We start from the raw sequence: 21775 nt of genomic DNA, 5'->3' as shown, positions 1-21775 counted from the left end.
GCATAATCTGTAAGAAGTACAAAACCTGAACCCCCGAGCAATGGAAAAAGTAATGGTCATCCTCCACCTTCCTACATCTGGACAGATTTGTAGAAAGCCAATGGACGCCACCGACAAAGTCTGCTTGTCAGGTCTTTATGGAGATGGGTTTATCTGCAATCTCGTGGGTGTCAATTAGTCCAGATTGCCTGCATGGTCGTACAAAGGTTGAAGAATATGAGGCCATAAAACACTGTTCACACCTTCCCATGTTGCACCATATAATGCCCACACCCAGAGGAAACATCGTTTGCTCAGGATAGTCTTTTCTTTAACTCTTGAGAAAGTATAAGTTCTCAATTGTATATCTTCTTCCCACTTCAATCTGAATTGCTGCTCCTAAAACCCCCTAGGACAGTCCCAAACTGGGGTACGTAAGGGAGAGAAAGAGGATACTGGAGAAATGTAAGAATAAATCATGAAAATAAATGAAATATTAAAATGAATCTGATACTCAGGAGGCACTAATTGCAACTCTTTCACTACATTTCTTATTTTGTAATGTTATATTCTTCAAAAGTTATCATTCATTCATTGCATCATGTTATAGTTTTCTCTTGCAGTTTTCTAAGCAAAATGTTGTAGTCAGCTAAAGGGGGTACTTTCAGAAATCAGGGAAAGGGGGTACTGAAGCCAAAAAGGCTTGAGAAGCACTGCCCTATGAGACGAGATGTGAGATCTCATCATTGTATGTATTTGAGTTCATTCATGTCTTGCTTATTGCTCCTGGGGAGTAAGATCTCAATTATATCTTCTTGAGATCACAGCTGAACAAATTCATGGCCACCTCCCAATCCCCATATTTGAATAACAGTTAAGCTTAGTTTAAGCAAAGTTGATTTCCACTTCCTTCATCCCTGCAGAACTGGACACATTCCTTCTTGAGGACTGATCCACTACATCTTTTTATGACAGCATTAACAAGGAGGAGTGAAGCTGCCCTGAATGGAAAGGGTGACACTACTCTTTATTTCCAGAAATAGAGTAGGAAACACCTAACAACATGGCGTTTCTGTTATGTTGTCCAGCCCCTCTGCATAATATGGGAGCATGATAGAGACTTGTCTTGGGGTTACACAGATTAAATCAAGCGTGATTGCTGTGGAATTTGAATAGCGTTTGCAGTTGAGCTGTTGACTGTTGAGCGTGTGCTTGACCATGGGTGCTATTGTCTGGCAGAGGCCTAGAGGATTAAGTCTCCCGTGTGGCAGCAGGACCGAAAGGAAAGGCACAAAACAGCATCCAGGGATGGCTGAGCTCCGCCGGTCGCCTCAGGTTAGGACTGGGTCCATCACTCCCTCTATCACAGAGCTACATCAGCACATTCTGCCTCATTGTCTGGCATGTCTGCTATGCACACTAGGCATACCACTATGCTACCACAAGATGACAACACACACACACACACACACACACACACACACACACACACACACACACACACACACACACACACACACACATGCAATCCAAACACATGATTGCATAACTCAAAGTCTGCCGACTACCACACTTGTCCTAACTTGAGTGAAACAGAAATACCGCAGCACTTGATGTAACACTGGCCCCGGTCTAACTGGGCCCAGTTCTCATGCACCTCCAGGCACACCTCCAGGTACTGAGCAGTTTTCATTCAATTACGAAGTAAACTCATAAAAAAAGTTTGGAAACTTGTGTTTGGACAATCATATCTCTGCTGTTACTGTATCTTCTTCAGCATTATATCTTATCTTATATGGTAAGCGCGGATATTTCCCTTTACAACGCTGTCTCATTTGTAAGGATCCTGCATTTATGGGATGAAATGTAAGAATGAATCATCTGAAAATAAATTAAACCTTAAAATAAATCTCCTCAGGAGGCACTAATTGCAACTCTTTCACTCACTATTTTGTAATGTTGTACTCTTCAAAAGGTGGGTTATCATTCATTCATTGCATCTTATGCTATAGTTTTCTCTTGCAGTTTTCTAAGCAACATGTTGTAGTCGGGTAAAGGGGGTACTTGGATTCAGAATTCAGGGAAAGGGGGTACTGAAGCTAAAGAAAGTTTGAGAACCACTGTTGTAGAGAACTAGAGATATACTGTGACGAAGAGCTTCTATTGACAACTTGTGATTTTGAGTGATGAATGACGTTGGACAGGCACTGTCTGCATGCTTGAACAATGTCTCTAAATACAGTGCCAAAGGCAAATCAGTGAAAGTGTGTGGCCTACATGTTACTCCCACACTAACCTGAGGCAAGTATGAACACCTCAGTCTGATGAAACACCCTCAAAGTGTTTGAGTCCTGCCTGATGTTGGACACATTTGTCCTGTAGCTTGACCTCTTCCTATCTGTCTCTCATCATTTGAGTTAACTGACAAGATGTGATACTTGGCACATACACCAAAAGCACTGTGAAAAACCCAGTCGTTCAGACATTTTGGGCATTATCCACCTCAGGCCCTTCCTCCAAATGGGTGTGTCCGGTACATCTGAGTCTGAGGCGTGTACTGTAGGTTTTAAGAACAAATTGTTCTTCTCTGTACTGCAAGTGTGACTGGTTCCTTTGATGCTCAGTTTTCCTGCTCTTGCATGCACCTTGCTAGTGGGTGAAGACAAGTTGTGCCAGAACAAACTCAACTTCAACATATAAGGTGCAGTGAGTTCATAGTACCACACACGATTCAGTGAAAGTTAGCAAACCTCAAACACTTTGTAAAGATGTATTTTTCTTACCCGTGTAATGACAAGCCAACAAGGTTGTGAGCTATACTCCCATTGTCTCAGTATGATGCCTTCAGTTTCCATGAATGCTGCAAAACCATCATAACAAAGGCATCTGTCATATCAACAGACAGAAAACATACCACCATCAGAAATCAGACAGACATTCAGAACTCCAAACCATACTTTTAATCTGCTGGAATGGTCTGCACCAGTGCTTAGACAATCTTGGTGGGGGCAGCTCATTATGCATATTTGTAGGCTTGAAAAAATAATATGTTTATGAGGCAGATCAACCTGTTTTCCAAGACAACAATCCTTCAATGCAATTATAATTTTCATATGACTGTAGAAATGTAGGTTTGGATGGTGGCCATTACTGTAGCTGTGCTAGATTGGACTGTGAACCTGTTAAACACCAACTACACAAAGTTGAACTAATGCTAAAACAAAAGGTGGGGGACAGTTGGGAATATGTCCACATCTGACAGGACATAAGAAAGCTCTCATCATCATTCTTTCTGTAGGACTATTAAACATGATGCTTTGTGAGCAAATAAGGACCGAGCCAGTGAGGAACCACATGCCTGGACACTTTCCCCTACAAAGCTTGCATATTGAATGGTGACTGTCTTGCACAATTGAAACTCATGTTGCTTTAAGGAATTTGGAAAAACATGAGTGAGGGTGACTCATTCACTGTTGGATAGACTGTGGCTCATCTACTAAATGCAACCATTGGATGACATTTTGTTCCTTATGGCTCTTTGGTTGTTCCATGCATTAACTTGCATAATGTATTCTACAATGTAATTTGGTTAAAGAGGGAGCTACAGCTAACTTCCCATTTTGTCTAATCTAAATGATATTATATGAAATACTGCATACTGCATACTGCATATGTGTGCCTGTGACCATGAAAAAGAATAGGTGGGTAAAGAAATTAAATTAATTCATGCTTTTCTGGATTGAGATTGACCTTTTCAGGTTCTCATTTCCATCTGTTGTGACCAGACAAAAGTGCATACCTGTTGATTAATCAGAGGTTTAAATAGTCACAAGCCTTCATTGATTTCATGGTCAACTGGTAATTTATTTAAATAATCGGTAGGTGATCTTCATGAGGATAGAAAGCAGGAGATGTCAGCTGAGTAAAGTTGATCAACTCTCCAGGCTCCAGCACCCCCTGCAGGCCAATTACCTTGTCTTGTAAAGTCACAAAAACGATACTATAATAATAATAGACTTCAGCCATAGGTTACAGCATTCCTCAAAATCAGAAGACATAGGAAATCCAAGCGTGGAGCTAAAATAATGAACACACCACAATATGATTTTGCCCTACCATGGTACTGTAGTGCAAAATGTCTTGGTCAGGGTCAGCAGATGAAATCCGCCCATAGCCTCACAGCATGTGACAATCCCTAAAACAAGCAGTGCTAAAGTGAGATTGTCTTTGCCACAGGGAAGACATGATTTGCCGCAGGGAAAAGACAATAGACCTTTGATCCCACAGTAGGTCAAAACACAGCAATATTCTCACTTCTCAGCAGTACTGAAGTTGCAGTTCTCTGTCATCTGGGGAATTGTTGCAGCAAAGTATACAGCCGTTTGTGTCAATCTCTTCAAATCGGTCCCTAAATTCCATCCACATAAGGGTGAGCCTATGCATAGGTATGATGCCCCAGGACATTGTATTCTAAGAGTGTCACTCACACACACACACACACACACACACACACACACACACACACACACACACACACACACACACACACACACACACACACACACACACACACACACACACACACACACACACACACACACACACACACACACACACCTGAAAAAGGGACATTTAATGGACAAATTTGACTTCCCCCTGATGTTTATTGTTTATCACAGTCCAATGCAATGCATAGTTTCTGTTGTGACACTGGAGATACATCATTTTCCAGAAAACCATTAATACAACACACAACAATCATAATGAGATCATGATGACCAATTAGTCAAATAACTACCAGCATTCCATCATTTACTGGTGCTGTAAAAGATTACATGTTGGAAGATGAGCTGGGTTCATGAAGAGAGTGCTGATCCTAGGGAAGTAAAGGGGAAACCTCCAAATAAAGCCAAAATCACACAGAGATTTCCTTTTCATAAACGGATGAGCATACAAAGATATGCAAGGACAAACCATAGGAAACATTCCTCAGAGTTGGTCAGGAAACATTTTTATGGGCTGTATACCACTGATTATTGCTTCTGCATGAGAGCATGTGTGGTCTCCATCTTTCATAACATCACCCATTTAAAAAATAAATATATTTCATAACATCTGCAGCACAATACATCATACTTCATCATGTGAGCCACAATGCCTTTCCCACTTGTGTGACTGTGTGCAGGGTCATATTGAATCGGCATAATTCGAGTATTGTTTCCACATACCGAGTATCACATACCGGGGGAAAGTAACAAAAGATACAAAGGTCACAGTATTGATCAACACCAAACGTTTAAACTTGATGCTGAGGTCAGTGTGAGAAGAGCACAATGGAGGAATGCAATCAATAAGAAGCTATTTCTAACAATTTGTCAGATGCAAGTTACATAATTAGAGAAGTGAAGTCTTTTGTGCAAGCTTTGAGGTGCCTCGTGGAGGAGAACAGAGAGAGGATGAAAACATCAGCCCAAGTCTCTTTTGTGTCTAAAAGGCAGCCAGGAAGTAACACAGGTGCAAGCAAGACATTAATTAGGGCCCCGGCACTGGAACGCTTAAAATGGAGTGGAAGTTGGAAACCCTCATTAATGTCTTGCTTGCACCCATGTTACTTCCTGCCTTTTAGACACAAAATGGGTCAATTGGGTGGGAAGTGAAATAATAGGCAAATCGCACCACTCTGCAGGGTGTTATTGCACAGCTTTGTTGAGGGGGACACATGGTCAGACATTAAAACGTGATTGATGTATAGTGAAGCTTGAAAAGGTCAAGACCTCACTGAGGCGATGAGAGGCTGCACAGCGGGTGGCTCACCTGAGCCCTGCGGCCAGTTTCTCCATGGCGGCTTTACGTTCTTCTGCTTTCTGCTGTGACCGGCGCAAGACATTGCGTAGCTCCTGAAGGTGGTCCAACGTGCCCACCAGCTCGCCTTTCACCGTTTTCATCTGGCTCTCCAACATCTGTGTGTGGTGGAGGGAGTTTCTCCTGTACCGTCTGCTGGAACGCACTTTTTCCTCTAGGTCCTCTGCAACAGAGCGGGAGACACAATCAGAAACTACCACCACTATGAGCCTTTAGGATTCAGGAGCACTAGAAGTTACAAATCTAAAGCCTAGCAAAATAAACGGGGATGGAATGTGGAGCTCATTTATGAAAGCAGTCAAGTCATGACGAAAGTGAACAGGCACAAATACAAAGACACATTAGCCATGCATGCACCTTATAACGTGTGGTGATTCTGATACAGACCCATGTTCTCCTGGTAGCCCTTGCTTTCTGGACTAGACTCAGCCTTCTTGTCAAACAGGTCCTTGGTCTGATGCAGCATCTTCTCCATCTTGCCAAGTTCAGCGGCTTTAGTGTCACTGTCTCGCCGAACCTTCAGTAGCTCCTGCTCCCTCTCTGTCAGCTCACTCCCACACTTACTCATGTCCAGTGTCAAGTGAACAAGTCTCAAGCAGTGAGATGATTCTTCAAAGTGGAGCGCAGTGGTTATGACGCACGTACATGTGCTGATGTTCTCCTTCACCTCTGGAGAGCATAAACTACTTCTGTTTGTTTGTACCGCTGGTGATACTTGCCTTTTTATCGCCTAAAGCCCCAGCACATGTCAGGAAACAGCCAGCTCTCAGTACTCACCAATTGGATGAGTCTGTCATAAGACTTTACTATCACCCTGAGCAAAAGGACATTTTACACTCCTCGGCTACTCCAGACCCATGGGAATTGAGGCATTTCAAACGAGTGAGATGTTGATTTGACTGGAATACACAGAAAATCAGCCAAACATGTCATGAGGTCTTCAGATAGAGATTGTATTCTGCTCCACAACTGTGAGCACAATCCAATTTGCAGTGACACATTTCTTATGGTACGTGTTGGTAAAGACACACACAATTATGAACAATTAAGGATATCTTTATGATCATATGAATTTTATATTTCTTGATATACACTGTGAATCAATTACAATCACTGATAAATTGCTATAGGCTACACATTCTTACTCATGATTGTGTGCTTTGCCTCACTCAAACATGTTGTTTCTTTGGCCCTGCACAGGAATCCAAGGTCTAAATCAGTGTCATTTTCAAAACAGACATCTATTTCAGGAAAAAAACACCCTTTGCTTCGGGGTGATTCAGCGACCCATAAAAGCCTGCTGTGTTATAAGAAGAGTGAGTGAATATAGTTTGATATGCTTACAGTATACAATGAAGTGTTTGTGTTTTGGAAACCCCATAAGCATGCTCATGTGACAAAACAACATCTGACTCTGGTCTTGTATGTAAGGATGTGTATGGCACTGCGACACATTGATAATGTGGTCTCCAAAATCGAACCACACAGAACCACATCAGAGACAGTAGAGTGGGGAATAATTGAAAAGCATCACAAATAATGTTGAAGGTCTCCATGCCCACCAAGAAAGGGGTTATCTAATATTTTGCATGATTACACACTGAAATGAGTTTGCTCTGTAATATACATTGAAAATAGTATAATTTCAGAGATTACATGCCATACATAATTATGATTTGTGATGTAAAAAAAATGTTTGGAGAGGAATCTCACCGCATCATAGACTCTTGTGTTTGGATTAGCTGTGCCTCCTAAACAGTGAGTTAATTCAGGGCCTTTAGAAACATGTCTACTTCTGTGGAAAGTGAATGTTGAGGTACTAACAGATTTTTAGTATGGTGGTGAGAAGGTGAGAAGAAGTCTCTCTCTAGCATTGTTTTCTGAAAATCATATCACATGGATCACAGTGCTTACAATAGCTAGATTTGTGACATCACACTTGTCTTGCACTCAGAGTAAGTGCTTCATTACTTCCTGCAGATCATTCTGTTTGGTTTCATTAATTTTTTATATTACTATAAGTCACTCTCTCTCTCATATAAAAGTGCATATATTGACAGCTGTCACCACATTCAGATGTAATTCACCATCCTTCTCTGCAGTTTATAAAAAGGATATACTGTACTTCTCTTCCAGTTTTTTCTGAAAGAGGGCTGGTTTTCCTCTGTAGCTGTAATACATGGTAGTCGTCACAAGGGGGAGGGGTAATCACAGCTACTTTTTCTTGGGTCAGGTCTGGATTAACTACAGGTTTTGATTATCAGTTAAAGTATTGCAATGTTATGAAATTGAAATAGTGGGTTACTGAAAGCATTGTTTTGTCAATTGTTATTATTATTTTATATGACATCATCAGTGATGTCATAAGATGATTTTGCTCTTATGACATCACTATGACATCATCAGTGCCTATGACATCATCAGTGATGTCATAAGATGATTTTGCACTTATGACATAACTATGACATCATCAGTGGGACAGAAATTGAAACAGATAACAGACAGAGATTGTCGACTTGCCCCTTTTATTAGATAGATAGATAAATCGATAATAACACAGAAATTGCAATAGCAATTGATGAGAGAATGGTAAGTTTATTTCATGTCAGTAATACTACTACTAAACATGATGAATAGGCCCCCATTCAACAAACATCTAGAGTTATTGTTCCATTCCATTTGTACTGGGAGCTGGGGATTTCACAGTTCAAAGGTCAGAAACGCCCCACGTGATGTCACTTGCCCTCAGAGTTTCTCCACCAAACTCGGGGGAGCCTCACCAGCCCTGATCTAAAAAATCCAAGATGGCAGCTCTGCCCTTCAACAGTAGTTAAATAGTAGTAAATACTGTTTATTAGCACGTCTGTCTTATGTGTGTCTCATTAAATCAGTTGTACACAAAGTACTGTCTAACTTATATCTGTGTGGACATACTGTATTGCTTGCTGCAGTGTTTGTATGCGCAAAATACTGCAAAATGCATTGTTATCAACTGTTATTACGAACAATGGCTAGACTGGCTAGAGCTAACCCTGGCTGGTTTCCTTTCCCGACTGTTTAAATGGAACGCCGACAACTCGGGTGTGACATCAGTCAACTGCGATATTCCTAGTTCCCAATGCAAATGGAATGGAGGATAACTAGCACTACCACAGATATTAAATTAATCTTGTCCTCTGCCAGCTTAGTTTATATGCCCCTCAACATACTCTTGTGAGTTAACTGGACATCCAAAAACACTAGTGCTTGCCAGCATACACTGCTTTCCTCTCTGCATCAATACGAGCTTTAATTTATTTATTTGTCGTTTGACTCAGTGGTGGTATATGGAATTAGAATATTTTATCTGATCATCCCACTCAAACAAAGTGCCTCAAGGTAATCAACATTACATAATCACAACAAATACCTTATCCTCATGCAATTTCTGTCATTTAACTCTTAGCTCCTCTTCCAGTGAATCCAATAGTCTGGTCTCTGGCACCAGCTATGTTTGTGTCTAACTGTCTATATTAACGATCTCTCTATCTCTGGAAAAGGATCTAGCAATTACACAACTTCACAGCTTTGCTGTGTTATTTCTTAATGCTTGTGCTACAATCTGTCTCCTGTGACAAAGTTTTCCATGAAATACAATTGTTGAAAAGTAGCCTAACAAGCAGCCAAAAGGATTGTTGATGGATTACACATGTGCTGTGTATGGTATGCAGTACCTTCCCTTACTGTTCTCCCTTGAGACCTCAGCTTCAACAGCCGGTGTATCTCGTCCTTCATAAGACACACAGCTCTTAAATCCTGCAGTAGAACCAAGAACACACATCTTTTCAAATATAAGATAGGATGAGAAATGTTATACGCCTACACTTTAGGAATTTGCATCATTTATCATTGCAGTGCACCAAAAGTCCAAAATGAGAAGTGATAAACCTGAAATCTCTGCTTTTAAGTGTAGCGTAATGCTAATGCCAATGTTAACAGATAGCCCTGACAGCATGACATTACTTACTTGACTTAAGCCTTGGCTCCTCTAGGGAGCATAGGCCATTGACAAATGTCCACCTCATTCGGTTGTTGACAGTTCTTTTAAGAGCTCCCAGACATTTCTGCCTGGCCACCTCTTCTCCAGTTGTTCCTTGGACGACCTATTTTCCTTGTTCCTTGGGGGTTCCATTTCAGGGCTTGTCGGGTGAGGTTTGTGGCAGGTTTTCTGAGGGGGTGGGAATCACAGAGTAACTCATGATGCGATACTAACACAATACTTGGCCCTCGATAACGATGGTATCACAATACAGCGAGTCCGCAATAATCAATACATTGCAGGGAATTTCATGTATGATACACCACACTGTGTAAATCACATCTGTGAAAAGGAAAAAATGCTGTTGACATAAAACAATGGACAACAAAGTGCATACTGCATACATGCCTCTTTAACACACACTGACTGCAACTTGTCCACGACTCCACATGTGAAGTTAAAATGTTTAAAGGAAGTTGAAATGTTTAAAGGAAGAGTACAAAATAATGCCTCACTAAAATCTTTTCTATCTGTGCAAATTAAGTTTACAGAAAACTAAACACACACACACACACACACACACACACACACACACACACACACACACACACACACACACACACACACACACGCTAAATTAATGCAAAAATACACATTTCAGGATGAATGTCATTGTAGAAAATGGTCCATAATGGCCCATCATCAGGCCTGTTCTTGGTGCAATTGACGCCCACGAACCAAGGCGCCAACGATGTAATAATGATGACACCGCCGTGACATCATCGACGATGATGTCAGAGTTCACCTGTGAGGTCATCAGCGATGTCAGACGGTCTAGGCTGACTGTGATGGCAGACGTGACTTTATGAGGTCACCGATGATGTCATACCTCCCCGGACGTTGTGACATCACCAACGATGTCATACATCGAATGTGGGGGGGTATAAAAGGTGTTGTTCTGCTATGATATGTATTGGTCCTATGTTCCCCTTTCTGCAATCTGTATGCCACCCTGTATACTGCTTCTGCCTGATATTTCAATAAATTTGCCTGAAAGACATCTCTGTGGTTCTAACCGATTACTGCCTGTGAGCCCTTACCTAAGATCCAGCACACTTCACACTTCACCCAAGGCAAGCACACAAACTTCCCTACAGTCATGATATGGCAATAATGGCATCATGATTATGGTATCACGAAATGGTGCTAGTGTATCGATAATGTATCACAAGAGGATCGCGATCGATATGTCGTTATTTGGATTTTTTTTTGGGTCCTACAAGCTTTGCTGCAACTCGTGAGTCTGTCTGGCTTCTCCTTAATTTGTATCTGAGTGTGAAAGGAGTGCTATATATGTTATCAGCAAAGTCAAGGTCCTCCAGCTGCTCCCACATTCTTCCCTTCAGTTGATCCAGTCAATTCCCGGAGGAACAAGAATGGTGAAAGTAGACTAAATGGGCAAAAATGGCTAATTAGTGGCCTAAATGAGTGGTTCAGCACCATGGAGAGCTCCATTCGTTAGCTATTGATGGAAGAAAGCATGCAAGCACATTAGTTTGTAGTTCACCCCCCCCCCTCTCTTTTTTACACCTGTTTAGCCCTGCTTCATCACAGTTAAAGAGTATCCACTGACAGGGGGACATCCATTTAATGCAGATGTAGCCTAGCCCCATAAAATGCATTAGGCAGATTTGTGTTTTGAAGCAGTCCTTCTAGTTCACAGTCTGTTCTCTTGTACCAGACTTTGTTCTCCTCCTACTGAGATAAAAGCCTGACTGTGAGCTTTTAGACTCCATTTCCTCAGAGAAAGAGAGTCAGGAGACCTTGCTGATCTTCCACTGAGATAATCATCATCATCATCCTAAATGGACATTTTCTCATAGAGGTGTAGCCAACAAGATCCTCCTCTTGTGTAAGCTTCCAGCAAGTGAGAGCTCAGTGACAAACTTTACTAATAATGTAGCCTAGCACTAGGCTAGTTAATGTGTTTGAAATGTGATAGTGGAGTAAAAAAATGTAAGTTCCATCATGCTTTATATGTAGCCTATTCAAATCAAAACTTACCTGTTAGCAAAGGTTTAGAATCCTGCAGGTCAAACTTTAATCATTGGCTAATATAGGCTAGCTATACACTAGCAGCAGGTGCTGTACAGGTTGCAAGAGGCAGTTGCAAACAACTTTTTTTTTGTTGCTTCCCTGCAGACCGGATAGGCTACTATCAGGAAATTATTTAGGATATTCTAAAACACACTAAAACATTTACAAAACAAAAGGTGACAAACTGTTATTCTTCTTCTCACGTTTTCAAATACATAATTGTGTAATGCCCACGTTCGTCAAACTGAAATATCGGACAACGATTGGCATGCGATGGCCAATATAAAACTCACTTTGCTGCAGTCGCCGGCGCAGCTGTAGCGTGTAGCCGGCTGCCGCCTTGCAGCATCAAGACTTCCGCGGTATTACCGATAGAATTAGAGACGATAAATTATTTGGGCAATTCCCTTAAGTAGTCCAGGAGGCGTAGCCTATTTGAATGGTAGGCTATTTTCCAAAAGTCCGTTTGACGAGATTGAACGGAATCCACTGCTGCTGGCTGCTGTGAGATGCTCTGTTTGTATTTGCCATGGCAAGAGCTCTGTTTCCATGGGGCTGCCTCAGAAAGCCCGTCTACATCCAGGTAAGATGGGAAACCCCTCTTCACTCTTTTGGTTAACAACATCCAAACGATGGGGGATTTACGCTACTGTTCTGCTGTGTGTCAATTGCAATAGCCTATACAGCAGCCACTCAAAGCGACAACGATACCTTACCTTACCTAGGCTATTTAATTTTCAGATCTGACTGCCATCTTGCAATATGTTGCGTATTAATTGGCAACAATTTGCAGGTAGGACATTAGGCTATAAGACTGTTCCATTATGGATACTTTGTTGCAGATAGACAGAATCATAGGTCACCGATGCTCGATGCCTCGGCAGGAATCATCCCCGTAATCCCCGTTGCTGTGGCAACCAGATCCATGATCCATCCAGCTGGTAGACAAGACTACTAATGTTAACCGGCTAATTTACAGCCATATATTCAAGAGGCTGCGTGTTGCCGTAAAACTTTCATCATCTTGTAGCTATTGAAGTCGATTGCTTTTATTGATTGTTGTCGTGTATATGCACGCTTTATACCAGTACTGCATTGTTTTGAGCAGACGAATTAAAAAAATGAAGGAAAAAACGCATTTCAGTATTGGCCTGCTTTACCCTGATTGCATGCCATTATGGCTGCACATTAACCACAGACCACATTTTGATATGATTTGATTTGTCCAAAAGATTTTGAAGAACATATGGTTTAGGATAGAATTGGAAAAAATGTAGCCTGTTTAGGTGATAACCACAGTGTGGATCGTGAAAGCTATCAGAACAGTATTCTTTCTATAATCCAAGTGAAATTAAACTATTCTTAATTTTGCTAGGGAGTGGACAGCCTGAATCCCCCTCAAGGACACGTGGAGGTCCCAAGACCTCGCTCACTCCATCATCAGGCTATTTTAACTGAATAATGTGATGTCACTGTTTTCTTTCAACCCTGGCTGCATCTGTCTCTGACCTACTAAAGCCCCAACAATTGTTTCAGCAATATAAGTTTGGGTCCCTCTCAGCTGCCGCTGCTGTGGGCTTGCTGTCCACCCTGCTCACTGTGAAAACACAAAGCTGTCAAGTGCAGTGAATAGAGGGAGAGACAGCCAGTCTCAAGGGATGGCCACCACCATATCACTCCGTTTTCTAGGCCATCGCAGCCTTCCAGTGACAGCTTAAGAAGTGTCATTCGGTGTTCCTCAGAGAGAAGATATTTCCACTGAAATACAAAAGCTGATGAGCTCTACACGCCACTAATTTAGTAGCAATATGTATTCACATCAAGACCTTACAATGCTTTAAATCTGTATCTTAATATTTTACAATCTACAGATTGGTGAATATTTTATGTAGAAGACCTATTATGTTGCAAAAACAAATCATACATATCTTACTCATAAATGAGCAAGGCCGGATTTTTCAATTAGGTAATTATGGCAAATGGGCAGAAATGGCAAATTAGTGGCCTAAATGAGTGGACACAGGTTCAGCACCACGGAGAGCTCCATTCGTTAGCTATTGATGGAGCACACCTAAGCTCCATTGGAATCAGCCAGGGAATATGAAAGCCCTCTGGGGAGAGAGAGGAGAGGCTGCATGCCAACTCTGTGAGCGAGGCCTGACTAAATGGCCAGTGATTGTGTGCTCCATGAGTATCAGAACTAGTTTAGTTTATTTTGAACGCAGGCTTGTCTCATTCAATTTGTACGTTCTTGGGATCAAGCTCTTTTCTGCACTTGCTCACTTTAAGTGACAACTATACAGTACATGCCCATCTCCCTCAAAACTGTGAAGCCTTAAAATAGGATTTTGTTTTGTATGCCTTTGAGCCAAACCACTTAGAAGTTAACACATATGCCTGCAGTCAGTAGAAAAGTAAAACGTGTGCCAAGTGAGTGCTTCACATCGCTCAGCTTGGTACAACATATTTCATATGGACTGTTAGGTCATGTATAGTGCAGAACGCCAAAAGCAGGGGAGGAAATTAAAGATTTGTTTCGCTACTGCAAAAGTCCTCAATAGCTAGAATTTCAACAGGGGGTAATATGTCAAACATATACTCTCCCCCATATACTCTCCCCAGGCTAGTTCACGATATCTTTGAAATTCCATTCCTGGTCATAAGTAACTTATTACGTGTTGATAGTTTATTGTCCAAATTCAAATGATGCTGCATAATGTACCATTGAAAGCACAGTCACACACACCCATAGGTGGATTATGACATGACGGGCCCCTGGGCCTGGATACATAAATGAACATGCGCACAATTAAGGCCAGAATAATAACTAAGACTCTGGGCCAGGTTTATCCATATATCGCATCGGGCGAGTGCCCGGGGGCACCAGCCAATTTGCCTTGTTGGGGGGGCACCACACATTCAAATTCAATTCTTTATAAGCTTCGTCATATTTTATTTATATATTAGGCCTACTCCATGGCCAAAATTAATCTTCAATACTGAAAGAATGCATAATGAGAAAGAATCATGATTGGGGTGTAGTTGCCCCTCCCCCCCCCACCCCCTTGCATCACATTTGAATGTATCCAGTTCAAGCATTTTGTGTGGTGAGAGAAAACATGTTCATCAGAGGAACTGCTAAGAAAAGGTAGGCTGAAAACGACTTCCCCGAGTGTGCTCACCACAGTCAGGCTTTTCTTAACCCTGCCTGTTAACTGTGGGTGAGAGATCTTCACAATGATCTCTGTCTCTCACCCCGTCACGGCTGTAGACTAAGGGTGAGAGGTCGTTTTCACTACTTAAAAGAGTGAAGAACAAACTGGTCGAGTTGATGCTTCTTGAAAGGTTTGCTCTTTGAATTGGACGTGCGGTTTGTGATGCATTGCAAGTGTGTGTGTGTGTGTGTGGGGAGGGGGGGGGGTTAGCGACATATTGAAAACTCTTATTGCCTCATTGATATACAGCATCCATCCAGACTGAACAACTGTTGACAAAGTCATTTTCACATGTAGTAATGTCGCAGTATTGAGTCAGCATGGTAGTGTGTGTTGTGGGAAGAGGGAGGCGGCGGGTGGGGGTGGGGGGTCCTGTGAGTGCCTGCTGTCTGGACTGCGATGAGTCAGATGTTGTAGTGTCTGTGCACATACTGTAGTGTGACATCCCCTTCCTCCAGAGAGTCTGTGTCCAGTGAGACGTAAAGAGACCATGCTGTGCTGCTCACTGACCCCCAGCTGTCTCCATTCTGTGTGACTCTGTCTCTGTCTGTTGCTCACTGACTCACCCCAGCCCTCTCCATTCTGACTCTGTTTCTGTCCGTGCTCTTGGCTCTGCACAGCAGCCAACGGAGCCCATTACCCGGCACCCTCTGAGGGGTAGCTTTATAATCATGCATAATGGATGAATGGTGTGTGTAGGCTGCACAAACCAAGTGTCAGAACAGTAATGGCCTCTGTTCTTGATCAGCTTTACTCTCCTCTCTACCCCAGTTGCTGCAACATCGGGCAGCAGTTTGTATCTGTGTATCTTGGACTTGCGTGGATACACTGTAGTTTAGGGTTAATACACTTCAGATATACAGGCTCTGTAGCCATGGGTGTGGGTGGGTTACTTTAGACAAAGGAGCTAAATCAGAACAAGGACACCGGCTTGTTCCTTCCCACCCACCTCAGCACACGGCCACAGTTCCCAGTCATTCTCTAATTAATAGCTGTCACAGCAGCCACAATCAATATCACCTCATTAGCCATGTTTGTCTCTCTCCCCTCACAAAGGGTCAATATCATCCCAGAGATAGAAATGCATCACCCAGAGTTGAAACGAAAGCCACAAACTATTGATTGGCCGAGGCCAACCATACATTTGTTTCCCTGTAGTGTTATTTCCATAATGGTTTTGCTGTGGATGCATTTCACCTATGGAAAAATCAATGGCGATACATGCAGCACTTATGTGTGTGGTCACTGCTGCTAAATCTGCTGTCAGTTTGCATGGTCAGATTTGTAAGTAAATTAATCAATGAATAAAGGTGCAGACATTAGGCCTGGGCAATATCGATATATTATATCTATATTATTGGGATATGAGATATCAGATCGTAATATCGTGATATGGCATGAATGTTGTGTTCCTGGTTTTAAAGGCTGCATTATAGTAAAGTAATATTCTGAATTTACCAAACTAGCTGTTCTATCATTTGTCTTTACCCACTTACTCATTATATCCGCATTACTGCTGATTATTTATCAAAAATCATTGTGTAAATATGTTGTGAAACCACCAGCGAAGGAAATCCTGTCTTTGCATTTTGTTTTGATCATAGTCTTGTTTTAATAAAACAGACAACAGACAATGACTCAAACGTTTTATAAACTCAAAAATAAAACAATTTATCGACAATATCAACCTTTATTTAAACAGGCAAGTTAATTAAGAACAAATTCTTATTTTCAATAACGGCCTGGTGGGAGGAAAAAAAACCCTCCTAAAGACAATACCTTAAAGCATAAAAGACAAATGAGGTTCCAGAGAGCAGAATCGAAAATGTGAGTGGCACTTACCGGAGAGTTTCCGCAAACAAGGAGTGGCATAATCTAGACAAACATTAGGGAGGCCATTGTATAGAGACAGATTAGATTAGAGAAAGATAGATATAGAGGCCTCTGAAAGCTTGATTGCCACATAGTCTGTGGTGTCAATGGCAGAGAGTGGATGGAAGAGTGATTCATGTGCTCTAAAACACTTTCACCCAAACGCTAAATATCAGTCAAATATGAAATATCATATCTTCTTTATGTCAGGAGCCCATATTTTGAATGTAATTGTGAAGGATATGAAGAAAGTGTATGGAAAAAGAGCATTTTGACCAATTGTTTTGCATAAAACTGTGAAGGCGAGTTGTCCGAACCGGCTAATATCTCACATTTACTGTGCTCTGTGAGGAAAGGATCCCAGAGGAAGATGGAGCACAGCATTACAAAAAAGAAAAGGGAGGGAGAGAGAGAGAGGGGGCGGGGGGAGGGGGAGAGTGGTATGCCAATAAAGAACATTGAAAGTGAAAGGGGTAGACTGGAGAGGGAGGAGGCAGGGGGAGTCCATCACTGTCATGCATTGAGCACAAGAATCATTAATAGATGGGAAAGTAGGGCTCCTAAAAGTCTGATATTTTTCACTAATGTCCTCCATTTGGAGGAATGCCATTATGGATCTGATTCTGGAGAGACCATATTTGTTGAGAATGAGGAAGAAACCCAAAAGACACGGTAATGATGAGTCAAGCGTCGCTCCAAATATTCAGCACCTATTCAGTAGCAGTTGTGCTAAGGATGATGGACTGCGATGCAACTCACTTCAAATAGTATCTAATTTGTATTCCACATGAAATCCTCTTATGATTTCTAACATAATCTTTATTATGTTTATTTACCTGTGGAAGGTTGAGTGAGCACACATTCTCAGAGATTCAAACCAGCGACCCTCTGATCATAAGCCTAAAAATTTAAACCGAGAACAAACATTGCCCACATTGCCCCTTTTATAGATACTCTTAGATGGGAAGTCTTCAAAATGGTAACATAAAAATACAATGTATTTCAGATAAAACTATTTTCAGATGGAAAAAAGATGACATGGTGTCATAATATCTCCCTCCTGGGCCCCACCTGTCATATTTTCATTCTGATGTTGCAAAATACAATTATTCAGCATTTTGCCTGCGCTGTTCAACAGGGGATTTCTCCATACTTGGCATAGCGGCAGGCACTATCTGTTATTATGGCCAAATGTTAATGTAATTTAACGACTTCATAAAAAATGTAAGCGTTTTCCAGACCTGTTATTTTCTGATATTTTCCAGACTCAGCATTTTCTGCTGCAGTTCTCCTCCAGTTGTAGTTTCAACATGAACCTGCTTCACTACCGTTAATGCATTTATTTTCACATTCCCAAATTAGATTATTATATTAGCACTGTTTCTTAGGTGGAGTCAGAGCAGAGAGCACGCTACAAGATTTTCTTCTTTTTCTCTTTTTTTTTTACCATAATCTGCCTCTTTTAGGTCCCACAGATTTATTTATTTATTTATTTAAGATCCCCATTAACCACTGCCTCAAGCAGCGATTATTCTTCCTGGGGTCTGAAATTACAATATAAAATTCAAGAAACAAAAAAATTATATAGATATTTGAAAGGTCAGTGTAAAAATCCCCTGTCACAGTTTTATTTATTTATTATTATTACTTAATTTTTTTCAAAATCACAGTTTTAATAAACATTTTGTGTGTCTGTTGTATCTTGAAAGTTTGTCTGGGATAGCAAATTTTGAGCTTAATTAGCTCAAGAAATCTTGTACCACACATTTACCCTTAGACTTATCACCATTGTTTTCTGAATTTCAGGTTAATGCAAAGGCCACTGCTTCTCTGGAAAGCAAAATGAAATGTCCACGGGTAGAGCACGTGTCCTCTCTATACACACAAGAAGGGACTGATGAACTGGCCTCACGCAACAAATGCATGACTCTCTCCTCCTCTCATTAATCTCCATTATGATGTATGTCAGCTGAATTCAGCACAGGCTGGCCTCAGTCCACCCTGGAGATTTGATTGTACTGAGAAGGACCACATTGTAAGGTAGCCTACATTGCGGATAATTGATAACAGCTCAGTGAATCAGAGTCCAGTGCACTTATCCATTGAGAATGTTTATATGAGACCATGACCACATCATCATTAGATGAAGATCGTACATCAGCTATTTGTAATAATGTGTTATATATATATGTCTGTAACACAATCATCGTTATGGCTGTGGGAAGATCTTGTGGTTATTTGTAAATAAAGAGACACAAATCTGTGGATTTTTTTCCCGCTTCACCAACAGGCCAGATTCTCCTACCTACATATGAAGTACCTGTTCTTTTCGTGGCTGGCGGTGTTTGTGGGTAGCTGGATAGTGTATGTGGAGTACTCATCCTACACAGAGCTGTGCCGTGGCCACGACTGCAAAAACTCAATAGTGAGTATTGCATTTTCCATATCCATCAACCCACAACTTATATTCACAGGTCCTGGTAACATTTATATTCATATTCCAGTTTCTGATACTGTAGCTGTAACAGCCAAACTAACAGACACACTGGTAGTCTGGTTGATCAATGTTTCCATTGTGTTTTTAGTGCGACAAGTATAGAAAAGGAGTAATTGACGGCTCGGCCTGCAGCAGCCTCTGCGAGAAAGGGACACTTTACCTGGGGAAGTGCTTCTCTGCCAAGCCCAACAGCCAGGTCAGATCTGCAATGACCTGCATCTCTCTGCCATGATATGTTACTACCCTGGCCACTGTCATTGCACTGCTGCTCATGTCTACCTTGATCACCCCAGGTGTACTCTGGCAGCTGGGGAGACCTGGAGGGGGTCATTAAGTGCCAGATGGAGGAGGCTCCTCATTATGACTTGGGCACCGAGATGGAGCCCAGGAAGGATGCTGTGGCCTTCAACAAGCCCACTAAGGGGACTTCTGTGGAAAAGTTCAAAGAGATGATCCATAGCCATCTGAAGGTCAGGGTGCTGTCATCACTCTTAACACGACAAAAACTCCTTTCGCGTGGAGCATGCAATCTAACTCTGTACCATTTCTGTACTGAAATCGCCTGCAGAGTAACTAGCTACAAATGTCAACATTATGTTTATGTGTGAATAGAAAGCCAACGTTTCCATGATCTTTACACATCTTTTTTTCTTTACAGGCCAAAGTTGGGGATCAGGCCAACCTCTCAGACCTGGCAACCCTAGTAATGTCTATTGCCGATGCCAACAAGGACGGGCATATCTCATTGCCTGAGGCTCGCTCCATGTGGGCGCTGCTGCAGTTGAACGAGTTCCTGCTGGCGTTAGTCCTGCAGGACAGAGAGCATACCCCCAAGCTTCTGGGCTTCTGCGGAGATCTGTACGTGGCAGAGAAGGTGCCACACTCGCCCTTGTATGGGATCAGTCTCCCCTGGGTGTTGGAGCTGTGGATCCCCGCCGGGCTGCGCCGCAGCATGGACCAGTGGCTCACGCCTTCCTGGCCACGCAAGGCCAAGATCTCCATCGGACTGCTGGAGCTAGTGGAGGACATCTTCCACGGCACATTCGGCAGCTTCCTCATGTGCGACGTGAGCGCCACCAGTTTTGGCTACAACGACCGCCATGACCTGAAGGTGAAAGACGCGCGGTACATCGTCCCCGAAGCCACCTTCCAAGCAGGCATGAGGGAGCGGCACTGTGACGTGGATGAGGATTGTCTCTATGGGACGGACTGCCAAACCTCCTGTGACCTCACCAAGCACCGCTGCACACCTGAGGTGACGAGGCCTAACTTAGCCAAAGCCTGTGGAGCGCTCAAGGACTACGTTCTGAGGGGCGCGCCATCTGACGTGCGCGACGAGCTGGAGAAGCAGCTGTACGCCTGCATTGCACTGAAGGGCTCTGCAGAACAGATGGAGATTGAGCACTCGCTGATTCTGAACAATCTTAAGACTTTGCTCTGGAAGAAGATATCTCATACGAAAGACTCCTAATAGATTAGCAGTATTGCACACAGACCGAAAGATCCAATTCCTTACCACTAAAATTTTCAGTAAAATGGACAATCATTTTCACTGTGGAGAGTATAAGGGGTATCGAATGCAAACGTTTCCACTTTTACTCAACTTTTAAAAGCATATTTGACAAGTATCAAATTTCACTGCCATCAAGGAAATGCCATATTGACCACGAAATAATCTCATAATAATCTGTCTCAGTAAATGTATTTAACCAAAACGAAGTGAAATTTCTTGAGCCATGAGAGCAGTAATTAATTTCACTCAAAATATCCTGAAGTGACCTTGATAAGTCTGAAGCGACAGTGGAAGTGCTTGCTCAACTTGCATTTTGTGTCCCCCCCAACCCCACCCATTTGAGTCATTTGTTTAAACACATTTTACATGTACCGCCCCCCCCCCCCCCACACTCCAAGGTACATAAATCAGTGGTTCTCAAAGTGGGGTCCAGACCCTCAGGGGTCCTTCAAGTGTTCCAGGGGGCCCCCAGCAAAAAAGGCAATCATTTATTTTCACTCCAATTCCATCCATAAGTAACACAATGACAGAATGTATAACTATTTTGGTCATGGGTTTCATACTTTCTGTAATAAAACATCTAAAAGCAAAAATCTTATCAGATGGGGGACCCTGCAACAAAATCTTATCAAATGGGGGTCCGTGGTCTAATTTGTGTCAGTTTAGGGGTCCTTGATGTGAACAAGTTTGAGAACCACTGGCCTAAATCATAACCAAGAAAA

The 21775-nt window shown here is 42.1% G+C and overlaps 2 protein-coding genes across 2 annotated transcripts; one reads left to right on the top strand and one right to left on the bottom strand.

Moving 5' to 3' along the window:
- Positions 1-5789: 5789 nt before the first annotated feature.
- Positions 5790-6409, bottom strand: LOC310786117 (uncharacterized protein; the record flags this gene model as incomplete). The annotated part of the gene is made up of 2 exons (XM_083647295.1): positions 5790-6004; positions 6262-6409. 2 exons carry the CDS (start codon positions 6407-6409, stop codon positions 5790-5792), a joined length of 363 nt encoding a protein of 120 aa, XP_083503421.1.
- A 6026-nt stretch (positions 6410-12435) lies between these two features.
- On the top strand, positions 12436-21011 carry dipk1ab (divergent protein kinase domain 1Ab; the record flags this gene model as incomplete). The annotated part of the gene is made up of 5 exons (XM_083647013.1): positions 12436-12539; positions 19334-19468; positions 19629-19736; positions 19834-20010; positions 20199-21011. Exons 1-5 carry the CDS (start codon positions 12486-12488, stop codon positions 21009-21011), a joined length of 1287 nt encoding a protein of 428 aa, XP_083503139.1. The 5' UTR covers positions 12436-12485.
- Positions 21012-21775: the final 764 nt, after the last annotated feature.

Source organism: Poromitra crassiceps (genome assembly GCF_964638095.1).
Source record: "Poromitra crassiceps genome assembly, chromosome: 12".
Classification (NCBI taxonomy): domain Eukaryota; kingdom Metazoa; phylum Chordata; class Actinopteri; order Beryciformes; family Melamphaidae; genus Poromitra; species Poromitra crassiceps.
This window is presented reverse-complemented; position numbering and strand designations above follow the sequence as displayed.